At 40.6% G+C, this 12,048-nt stretch overlaps 1 protein-coding gene across 1 annotated transcript in view; it reads right to left on the bottom strand.

Annotated features, from left to right (window-relative positions):
• Positions 1–12,048, bottom strand: part of LOC105390792 (neurofilament heavy polypeptide) — an 81,724-nt gene that overhangs the window by 12,271 nt on the left and 57,405 nt on the right. The window contains exons 8-9 of the mRNA XM_038117694.2: positions 6,954–7,092; positions 4,186–4,598 (exon numbers count right to left, since the gene is read on the bottom strand). Coding sequence (XP_037973622.2) covers positions 4,186–4,598; positions 6,954–7,092 — 552 coding nt within the window. The remainder of the gene's footprint in view (positions 1–4,185; positions 4,599–6,953; positions 7,093–12,048) is intronic.

The following is a 12,048-nucleotide window of genomic DNA, read 5'->3' as shown; positions in this document are numbered from 1 at the left end:
AATATACTATCTAACGTGGCACTGGGTCATGCACAGGTAACAGAAATCGGTCTGTCAGATCATACACTACAGTACGCGGATTTAGCTATCCCTGTAACAAAACAAGTTAATTTCTACACTTTAATCAGGGACACGAAGGAAGAAAACTTACTTAAACTTAAAAACTACTTACATTCATTAGCATGGGAAGACGTTTACAGATCGTTAGATTGTGACACGGCATTCAACGTTTTTCACGATATCTTAATCAACGCATTTAATGCTTACTGTCCAGAGATCAGAGTCCGAACTGGAAATACACGAAATGATCGTGGCTGGATCACTCCAGGTATAAAAAAGTCATGCGACACGAAAAGAAAATTGTTCATTGAATTGAAAACAACTAAAAACTCAGACTTAATTAAACGATACAAAATATTCTGTTCAATTCTTAATAGGGTTATATCTTATTCTAAAAGGACATTCAATGAAAATAAAATTATGAAATCTGATGATAAGGTAAAAGCTACCTGGAACTTAATAAATCAGCACGTCAAAGGCACTAAACAGATAGAAGTAAATAGCTACATAGGACTAACAGATGGAAATAAAAAGCTTTTATCTGATACCGGTGCTCCTGACCTGTTCAATAATTTCTTTAATAATAACGCAGGTGAAGCAAAAATTGGTTCAGGTACAGACGATAGCGATCAAATAAATCGACCTACACACAGTTCTAACACGATGTTTTCTAGACCGACGACATTGGAAGAATTACATAAAACGATACATTCATTAAAAAATAAGAAATCTTGTGGCTATGACAACATTCCAACCAGCGTAATCAAGTTCATATCTGAAGCAATTGCTGGTCCCTTGATGTTCTTGATAAACTTGTCACTATCTCAAGGAAAATTCCCAGCTCGTCTTAAAAAAGCACACATTAAACCTATACATAAAAAAGATGACAAATTAGACGTTAACAACTACCGACCAATATCATTGCTGGTAACGCTTTCAAAAATTTTTGAAAAGATCATGATAAGCAGGTTACGGTCCTTTTTAGTGTCGAATAGCGTACTTGCGAGGGAACAATTCGGTTTCCAGAAGGGCGTATCCACAAATGATGCGATCTTCGACATGGCCGACTTTGTCGCAGAAGCTCTGGACCATCGACAGATCATCTCTACAGTTCTGCTAGATCTCTCAAAGGCCTTTGATCATGTTGACCATGAAACTCTTCTAGATATTTTGGATAGGTATGGGATTCGGGGCACTGTAAATGATTGGTTTAGGTCATACCTTCAAGACAGAGAGCAAAGCGTACTTTTGCCTGTCATAAATCAAAAACATACAATGGTCAACATGGAGTCGGAAGTATTGATTGTCAGAAGAGGCGTGCCTCAGGGAAGCATACTGGGACCGTTACTTTTCCTATTGTATGTAAACCACCTTCCCAATATTATCAATGAAAAAATTATTATGTTCGCTGATGATGTTTCAGTATTTTTCAAATTTGATAAAGACACCGTAATCAATAGGGCAACTGTCACTTCAGAGTCAATTCAAAATATAATAACCTGGTATAAACAATTAAATTTAAGTACAAATGTTAATAAAACTAAAATGCTCCACTTCAGGAACTATAACACACCCAAAAATGACCTTGTGATAAATTATAATGACTCAATTATTGAAAGTGTTCCTCACGCAAAATTTCTAGGCATCTATGTAGATGAATACTTAAACTGGAAGAAACACATCGAAATGCTTGAAAGTCGATTAAGCAGCTTTTGTTACGCACTTAGATCACTGTCCTACATCTCCACAAGCAAAGCTTGCCTCGAGAGTTACTTTGCTTTTTTCCAATCCAGGATTTTGTATGGGCTGGCAGTATGGGGTGGTAGTGTACACATTGGAACTATTTTTCTTCTACAAAAACGTTGTATACGTATTCTGGATGGTTTAAAATCAAATAGGGAGTCTTGTATGGAATCATTTAAGAAATTAAATATCCACACCATCACATCTCTATATGTAATCGAGGGGTTCCGCTCATCTCGCATAATCTTTATTGACCAAAACTCATTTCGCATAACTCGTATGGTCTAAACTTTTTTGGCCGAACCATCACTTTGCCAAGACTTATGTGGCATAAGGCTCGTTTCGTCTAAAACTCTTTAGACACAATCTTTAAACACCTAAGTTTCGTTTGCTCAAATTTATGTTCGTCTATACCTATGTATAATCTTGTTTCTCCTAATGTTATCTTTATAAATAATATATTAAGTATGTAGTAAATGTACAAATTGTGGTATTTTTCTCCTACATTCCGAAAATCACGATATTGTATGATCAAAAAATCGAAAGTTAACGACCAATATAATTATTACAAACCCCATGAGATCGAAACCTAAAAATAGGTGCGACGACGAGCAAAGCGAGGAGGAGCGTGTTAGGTGCACATGTTCATCAAAACCAAAGCGGAGCGCAGCGAAGCGGAGCGGAGCGTTTTCCAAACAGCGGAAACAATACAAGGCACCAGTTTGCGCTATGTAGGGAGACGCTCCGTCAAAGTTAAAGCCAAACGAATATTATTACTTTGTATAAACCTATGCCATAGCATTATTAGGCTATTCAAGATTTGGCCATACCATTATTAGGCTAAACAATGTTATGCGAAATAACTTTTTACTAAACGAGATTTATGCCATACGATTTTCGGCGTAACGAGACATCGACCAAACGTTACTATGCAATACGAGATTAGGCAAATAAATCTTATGCCAAAAAAGGTAGAACCAAGAGCTGTGTAAATTGGTGAAGCGATACCCATCAAAGTTCCCCCCAAGACCCCAGGGCCCGAGCAACCGACTTAACGAGAGGCTTAAATTTGATTTGGAGGTGCCACAGACCAGGACCTCTACATACTCTCGAACGGTCAAAATAGCGGCAATAAAAACTTTTAATAGCCTACCAGAGGATATCAAATCATTGACGGGAACAAAATTTTTCTGGAAATTAAAAACCTACCTGCTTCAACATTGCCCATATAGCCTCAATGAATTTTATGAGTTGAATAAAATTAATGGTTAAAAATTATAAACGTAATGCAAATTCAATATACTTAATGATTTATAATGATTGATTTTAATTATTTTTTATTTATTTACTATTATATCTCTAAGAATTGAAATTATTTTTATTAAAAATCGATAACATATACCTATCTTGCTATTAAAACAATAATTGTAAGAATGATATGTAATTAAATCATAGGCAATGTTAACTTAAAATGTTAATTGTGGTTATTTAAATTGTTATTTCTATTCTCATGCAATGTAATGTTAAATTATAATGTTAATGCAAGGCAATGTTAATTTATAATGTTAATTGTGGATACTTAAATTTTGTTATTTTGTGCTACACCCAAAGCGGTAAAATTACATTGATACTTTTATTATTGTACCTAAGACTAACAATATACATGTAATTTAAGGCAATAAAGAACTGAACTGAACTGAAGTATGATAATCTAAACGCGCGTTTCTATGCTTTCTCCGGTATAGGGGTACGGCATATTGTAGTATGTGTTATTGTATCTGTATGATGACTGTAGTGCACTTAAAAGTGTGGCAAATTAGCTACCTACCTTACCTACCATACAGGATATTACAATAGAAAATAAGAATCAAGATAATGATAATATGTATGAGAGAGTGATTCATCACACTATTACAATGTTTTTCAGCAGCTGACTAACAACCTGGATAACCTTGAATTTATAACTGACTCATATTGTAGGTCACAAGATTAACACTTGGCAAGTCTAGAAAAAACTTCTCACCGAAAACCTAAGAAAAATGTTAAGTACTACATAAATTCTTATATTTCGTTGATAGCTCCAAAAATCGGCAAAAGTGTTAAAAACTGCAAAAATTTACAATTCCAATATTGGACCAAAATTCATCGATGCCATCCTAAAGGATTTTGATCGATACATTCGAAAGGGGTGATAAAATACGGATACGCACATTATTCATAAAATCAAAAAACAATATAAATTCACGACTTCGATAGTTCGATAGGTTTTTGCCTGAAAGTTCGGAGGAAGTACATGATCGAATCTAACGGTGGACTGTCTATAAGGAGGCCTTTGCTCATCAGTGGGACACAATACAGGTAAATAACGTAAAAAAAACTCACGTGTGTGTGCAGGAGGGGTGGGCGCGGCGGCCGCGTGGTTCTTGTCGGCATCCACATCATCCACATCCACGTCCACGGCCGTCTCCGGGCCCAGGTCGTCCTCGCTGTCGCTGTCCGAGTCTAACCCGTTATCAGGATGGATGAGGCCGTTGTCAGAGTGGAGGAGGCCATTGTCACCATGGATGAGTCCATTGTCAGGGTGGATGAGCCCGTTGTCAGGGTGGATGAGGCCGTTGTCAGAGTGCATGAAGCCATTGTCAGAGTGGAGGATGCCATTGTCCGGGTGGATGAGGCCATTGTCGGGATGCAGGATGCCATTATCGACAGGGTCAGGGACGGCATCCAGCTGACGCTTGCAGGCGTCGGCGTCCACGGCGAAGGGCGGAGGCCCGTTCGCCAGGGCGTTGTCCAGCCTGTAAGGAAAATGTGCTTAAGTATACAGTCTCAATTTCAGAAGAAAGGTGTTGATTATAAATCATTATTATCAGCATTAAGTGTTGGCTATAAATCTTCATTTGCGAAATATAAGAAAAGTTATTGCACAAGTTTGTCTTATAGTTTGCCTATTTCCAGTTTCCAGGATGGAGTACCTATATTACGCTAACTATCTAATTTTATTGCAAGACGTTATAATATCCTGGATTATCCATACTTAAATCATGCGAAAGCCGGAATTCATTGAGGATAAACGACACAGGAGGGCGAGAGACAAATGGTGGCGCGATTTCAATGTCGGCAGATCCAGATTCATCACGTCTCCCCGGGTTCGATTCCGGTAAAGCCTATTACAATCGGGACCGACACCCGTTTCCGTTGGCCTACTCCGACTTTACGAAGACTTACGGGATGCGATGGCTACCGTTCTTTAGCATTGGATAATCTTGATCACAAACTTCGTGTAAGTAAGACCGGAGTAAGGTTTCCGATTCCAGATGACGGGCACACCGGCATTAATAAGGCTCAGCCAGGATTACGTGTGGCGAAGCTTGGCGATTGAAGCATTTACTTATACATTGCAGGACTGCTATGTTCACTGATCTAGGTTTCGTCTGGGCGTTATTGAATTGAGCTACAATTTCTGGTCTGTGTGTGGGAAATGCTGTTTGTAATTTAATTGAGTGGGCTGAGATTAATTTCAGTGATATGTATCGCATTTATACAATGGAATAGATTAAAAATAATTATTAGGTAGTTTGTAAAGCGATTCGTTCTCGCATATTACATTAACGCAGATAACTAGTTTTTTAAGTTGAGTTTTAAGTAGAACAAAGAGCTTAAAAACGAATTGAGCGATCTGGAATCTGGGGGGGCTATGGGATTTGAAAAGAGACTAGTGGTAGACTATTTCATGGTAGGCATACCTATCTAATACCTAATGGTTTTAGGGTTATTGCGAATTAAACCCCACTACAAAATAATTCAATATTAATGTTTTAAAACGTTTTAAGGCAATGGGAAGATCCAGAAGCTTAAGCGTAGAATAGGGAGGCTAAAATAATTATATGCAAATAGCAGAAGATCTGTGACAAGTAAAAGTAAGTGTGGACTTTCGTTTTCAAAAAGCGGCGGATAAGGTAAGGTTCTATTAGCCAAGGCCGCCGGGTGCAGGGTCCGTCACTCGGGCTCTATACCGCACCCGCCCCGCATGCTGTCATCTCGATAACCGGTCCTCTTACCGCCATTTAACAATATTTATCCGTTGGCTGACTCAGGTTTTATGCTAAAAATACTTTTTTTTGTTAAAAATATCAGTAGAAAATTTACTTTTAAAGTTTTAAGATAAGAGAGAAGAATAAGTTTGATTGTAGTTAACAATAAATAGTAACAAATAATCCAAGTCGAAAACTCAACAACGAATGATAAGAAAAGACCCCATTTTTTTGGTCTAAAATTATGAAACAATCCTTGGGAAGAGTATAGCAAAGCTAAAATTTACAAAGCAGCAGTATATAACATCGAAGTTTTATATAAAACTGTAATTTCAGGAGTGAAATGTTTGGGTATGGCCGGAATTTGTGAAGTTAAAGAGCAGTAACAAACTTTTTATTACCGATAACTTCGATATCGATACAGTTGTTGTCGCTATCGTACTGCAAGACCGTGAAAGAATTATTTTTAATGGTGTATGACATCATGTTTCATACTATAAATAAAATTATAATAACAATGGGTTCCGTTTACTGAGAAACATTGTCGTGGATAAACCGTAACAATAACAGCGTTAACATGATAAAAGCTGCAGTTACAGTGTAATCATCCTTACTATGAGTAACTAGTAACTACCAAGCTTTTTCGTGCGTGCTTCACTAATTTACAAAATTCAAACTTAGAACAAAAAAGTTGTTCACAGTGAACCCATGTTAGTCAGTCAATCAGTTAGGCAGTGACCCACGTTATATGCTACTTTTGCAACACCTTTATAGGCTGCCTAAAATCATCATCATCAGCTCGTAATCGTCCACTCCTCCTCCTTGAACGCCGCAATGTGGCAACCTTCCTTACCCAGCCACTAGCGGCTATCTGTCTAGCATCATCGGTCCAGCGGTACCATACATGTCTTAATGATGTTTATCCCACAGTTAAAACCTTTATCCAGACATTGTGAAATAGGTTCTGAGTCTATTGCTTGATAATATGTGTACAAAAAGAAAAAAAAACTGTAGTTTATTTCTAATGTTGTCAGGCTCCTGAAAATTTTATCTCCTTAAACATTCATTTCATGACATTTTATATGGGTTGTACTTGTGTAGCATTATGTGGATACTGACCCCAGGTCCATGGGCGGGCGGTTCTCTGCGCTGATGAGGGCGGGCTCCTTGAGGAACACCACGATCACGGAGATGTTGTCCGACGACTGTTGCCGCTTGGCCTGCACGATCAGTCGCTTCGACACCGCCTTCAGGTCATCTGCAACAATAACACTACGTTATACGACGAGATCTAGGCAACTCAATTTAAGATAACTGGCCCGAAGGATAATATTATCGACTGAATCGACCTACAGACACCCTACTAGACAGCCTCGGCCAATCCTCTCGGGGTTAAACATTTCATGGGAATAGATAGATAGATAATTATTTATTACACACACATAGATATCGCTAACAGGAGGCAAAAACGTACAATTGACGACCTTATATTAACAGCAATTTCTTCCAGGCTACCTCGATATTTCAGCCTACTTCTATCTGTGTAGTTATACATAGTTTAGTGCTACTTCTAAATTGACTGATTCAATATTCTGCTTCGACAAGATATTTTCATAACTCAAATGGCGTTTTCATTTAACATTCGCATAAACTTTAACAAATGGAAAGTGTACACCGAGAGATCTCGTTATCTGATCACCGCAGAAGGACGAGAAACGCAATTAAGATGTGCCGAGCCATTATTTACACAGTGTCTGGGGCTGGCCGGGTTACCCAACCGGCGAGTATGAATGTGATGTCTGCGTGACATCGGTGATGTTGCGAAGTGCCTACATTTCGCATGCAATTTGTTGCAGCACAATGCTGAATAGGAAAGACGGATATGGAGCAAGGCGCGACGCTCTTTAATAATGTTTTGTTTTGGCACAGCTACACCGTCCTTGTGCGGAGTTGGCCGGCGCGTGACTCATGGCTGCACTGTGGTGCCGCTATTGTGTTCCATACCGACGCCTGTACGTGATGAGCCTCCGTAGCTGACGACGCCCGTTATCTTCACTAATTTCTCAATTCAGAATGCTCTACGAATTCCTTACTGACGCGTATGAGTGTGAATTATGTCGCGAGGGTTATTTTAATTATGACCGAAGCACTGCCGCACATTCGAATATCGCAAACCGAACTGACTCTGGGAGTTTAGGGTTTATCGAGGCGGGTTGCAATTAGTTACTGGTTGGCGTGAAATGCTCACATTATCCGGTGGAGTGTTTATGGCGAGGTGCTGACAATGTACAGTATGGTGGGTGTTTAACGTTGTGATCGCATGTAGTGGGGCTAGTAGGGTTGTGAGGTGAGGTCAGGGAGCGGCCGGGCGCGGTCACCGCCGCGTCTGGCGGGCGCGGGGAGTCACGCAGATGTCACCCGCCGCGGATCCTCCGCCTTGACTTTGCCCGCTATTTCGGGGCGCGGTCGCCGCCGCCCTTGCTTTTTACCCTGTTTGGTCTGGCGCGGCGCCAACCGACTCCCGCCTCTAAGCTCCGACTACCTCGTCTAACTTCATGCCAACTTATTAATTTGTTTTATAAGCGACACGCGCGAGTTTTATTAAGAGAGAAGACTCAAAGCTCATAAGTTATGCGAATTGTTATTGTTTACGTAGAAGCCTTGCATAAATTGAGATGATAAATTGGGGGGAGGCCACGAGGTGTGCAGCTGGTTTCTGAGATAACATCTGTAATGTAAGTAATAAAGGCTTGTAATAGGAGGTCGGTGGAGCGAGGAAGTGGCGAATGTTTATAATTTCGCTTTATCAGGTCGGCTGATGGCCGCGCGGGCGATGGGCGGCGGATTAGCGGCGGTAACGGTGCGCGCGCGGAATGCGACCGGCCATTGTTCGGGCAAAAAACAGATGCCGGCCGGATGCCAAGTACTGCGCCGCATAAGGATTGCATTACTACAAAATGCCAACCCACCTACAACTATCGTACAATCAGTAAACACCTCTCGATCAGATCCTATCTGAACACGAACGTAAACTGAAAATGAGCATGTTAAAGTATTTTGGTCAACAATGGCTGCCGCAATCCCGATCCTAATTTAGATAGGCATTCATAAGCCACAATATTCAAATTCCCGCTGCAGTGTGTTTGCTGGCCAGTGGGAAGCGGTCCTCATGCATATTAATGCCATTACTGATGTAATTGTGGACGGAAATCGAATCTGGGGTGGAGGTAGGAGGCGAGAGGCTGCCAGCTCTAGATCTGTCATCTACGTTAGATTCAATTCAATATAGGTATAAAAGTGTCGAGGAACGACCCCCTATGCCTCAAAGCCTCACCCCCCAGACACCCAGTTTGTAGGCAGGATCAGGGGGGTGCAGGGAGGGGGGGGGCTCTCAGTGCAGCCTAGAGTTACCCGCTAGAGTTACCGCTCCGGCGCACTATGAAGATAGACCACTAAACTGCGCAAATTACCATGAAAAAGAAGGGAGAATATTTAAAATGTACAGAAAATTCACTTTAAAAGTAAAATAGTAGTCGACGACTAAGTATAAAATGGCATAGGCAATAGGCATAGGACAGATACTGCTCAGTTTAGCTATAATATTTATATGTATATCATTTATTGATGCACTAACCTATGAGTGCCCAATATTCTAGATAGCATACTGATAGGATACCTACAATGACCTACATGGTTGGAAAATTAATATAAAAGATAAGGTTTTCATAAAACGTTTTGCCACCGACCGCATCAAACAATATTGCGCGTCTGTTTTATTTTGTTCAATATCTGTAAACTAGCAGTACAATGTATGTACAGTAAGGGGCAGATAAACCTGACCCCCCTCAGAAGCATTGTTAGTATAAGACCCCCCTCTTATACTAACAATGCTTCTGAGGGGGGTCAGGTTTATCTGCACCTGACCGTACCTACATACTCCCACTTCGCTTTACATATCTTTATCATGTACAGAGTTGGAGAAATTCCACCTCCATTCCATCCTCCCTAAATATAGTATCAAGTACATAATATACATGTAATTTCGCATACACACGGCGTTGTTCAATAATGGCATTCCTGAGCACGCGTGCGGCGTGGCCGAGGAATGCGTTGTGCAACCGGGACTCGAACCCGACACCCTGCGGTCTAACTGTACCGCGCAAAGCACTAGCCATATGTTATTGTTATAATTATAATAAGTAATAAGTATCATCAACATGTTCAATCAATACAGCCTGTATTATAGCTAATACAGGTCTGATTACTTAGCATATTTTCGTTGTTAATTAGAAAAATTTACTACCTTGCATAATAGAAAGTACGGTATCATAAATTAATAATTGAGGAAGTATCCAATCTATCCAGTTATAACATCACGAAGCAATAATAGTGATGTAGAAGAAATATATAACTAACTAGATGTGATTATCTATAGCAGACGACTGATCCCGGGTTTTAATTTAAGTTGCACCGGAGTAATAGCCACTGTAATTGAAGATCGAACGGATAATATTTTATTCCCACCGGCAATTCATGAGCAATATACGGTAACCAATAGAAGACTGATGTATAACAGTTACTGTTATAAATCAGAATCACAATCAGAAAACCATTTCTTTCAGATTTTAAAATAATTTCTTCAGTCTTGCTTAGTGTAAGAAAGTTCTTTCTAAAAGGCTCTTCTTACATAAAATATTGTTGAGAGAATATATTTAACAGACAAATGCTCTCAGCAACTAGCCGTAGCTACTTATAGCGGGTCCACAAATAACAATGACTACACTAAAGGAAATGGAAGTCATGTGCTAGAAAAGATTGTACAGAAAACTTTAAGAGCTTTCCACCGATCTATCACTGAAGTGAAGACCACCCATTTAGGTTTAATGGAAAAGAGGTGTTTAGGTAGCTAATAGGCAGGTATTTAGCCATAAATGTCCGAGCACAATAGCAGCTATTCAACATTTATTGACTACAAGCTAAAAAGCATCAATGGCTTATTGCTTGCAGTAATTAAAGCCATGTTATCAAAGTGAAATTAACTGCAATTCAGAGGCTTGGAAAATTTAATAATCGCATCCTTGTGAAAACTGCGAGGTTGAGAACTTTGTTGTTATTGCACCGACCTCACAGCGCACGGTTTTACACCCTCAACACTGTTGCTGCGTCGGCGGACTACAAGATTAAATCGACCAACACTCGGGATATTCAGTTTAAACTTTATTCGTTATACCGAGGAAACTTGGACATTACCAACGATAAACTAAGTTTATAAACGCCGGCAAATTGTATAGAAACACTCTTAGAAGAGTCGTCCAGAATTGATTCGACACAGTTGTATGTCGGGCCCGGAGAGCGATGCACCGCGCGCAATTACACAACAATTAGTACGGCCATTTATAATTTTGATTCCGAAGCTTCGAGGAAGAGGTCGCTTATGGCCACCCACTAAATACGAACTTGAGAGGTAGGTAATTGGCCACTTACGCTATTGCGTAGGAAATAAGTTGTATAAAAGCTAGCGTGGCGCCTCTCAGCTTTAGCGTACGGTAATCGAAGCGTAATAGGATTGGGTGTGAACTTTTGTGCGGCGTTCATCAGTTAGCCGGTAATTGGTTAGCGAGCGGCGGCGGCGGCGGCGGCGGCGGCGGCGGCGGCGGCGGCGGCGTCCCGGCGAGGCCTGCGCAGGCGCACACGACCGCGGCTCTAATTAACGCGACGCATTCGCACGGTAATTGGGGGGCGTTCGACGGTCGATGTCGACTCAGCATGCCCCCCGTGCCGCGTCGTGCTCGCTGACAACTTCGTGATTTCAAACTCATGTCTCTAACAAACTTTCAAGTTTATTTGCGCAGCAGGATTAAGCTTCGAGAGAATAAGTAAATGTTACTTTAAAATCCATTAGCTTAAGTAACGGGACAATCAACGGCAACGTTAAAAGTTGCCAGCGCTAAATTGCTGAAGTTATGTATGACTAAGGAAACTGTAGACGGAGAACTGTGTCAATGGCTGAGCGTTCGGCTGCGGCGCGGCGGCTACAGCGACGTGTTATAGTTCCTACCGCCGTCGTAAAGACTTCATCACAGCCTTTATAAAGACTTGATTTTCTAGCCATTCACAGACGTCCGCCCTTTCCTTTAAGGAATAGCAAAGCCAATAAACATATCTAGGAAGCCATTCTTGTCTGTTCGGGAGGTTATTGAATATTACTCGCACG

The sequence above is a fragment of the Plutella xylostella genome, chromosome 10 (assembly GCF_932276165.1).
Source record: "Plutella xylostella chromosome 10, ilPluXylo3.1, whole genome shotgun sequence".
Classification (NCBI taxonomy): domain Eukaryota; kingdom Metazoa; phylum Arthropoda; class Insecta; order Lepidoptera; family Plutellidae; genus Plutella; species Plutella xylostella.
Note: the sequence above shows the minus strand (reverse complement) of the source record. Positions and strands in the feature narration are given on the sequence as shown.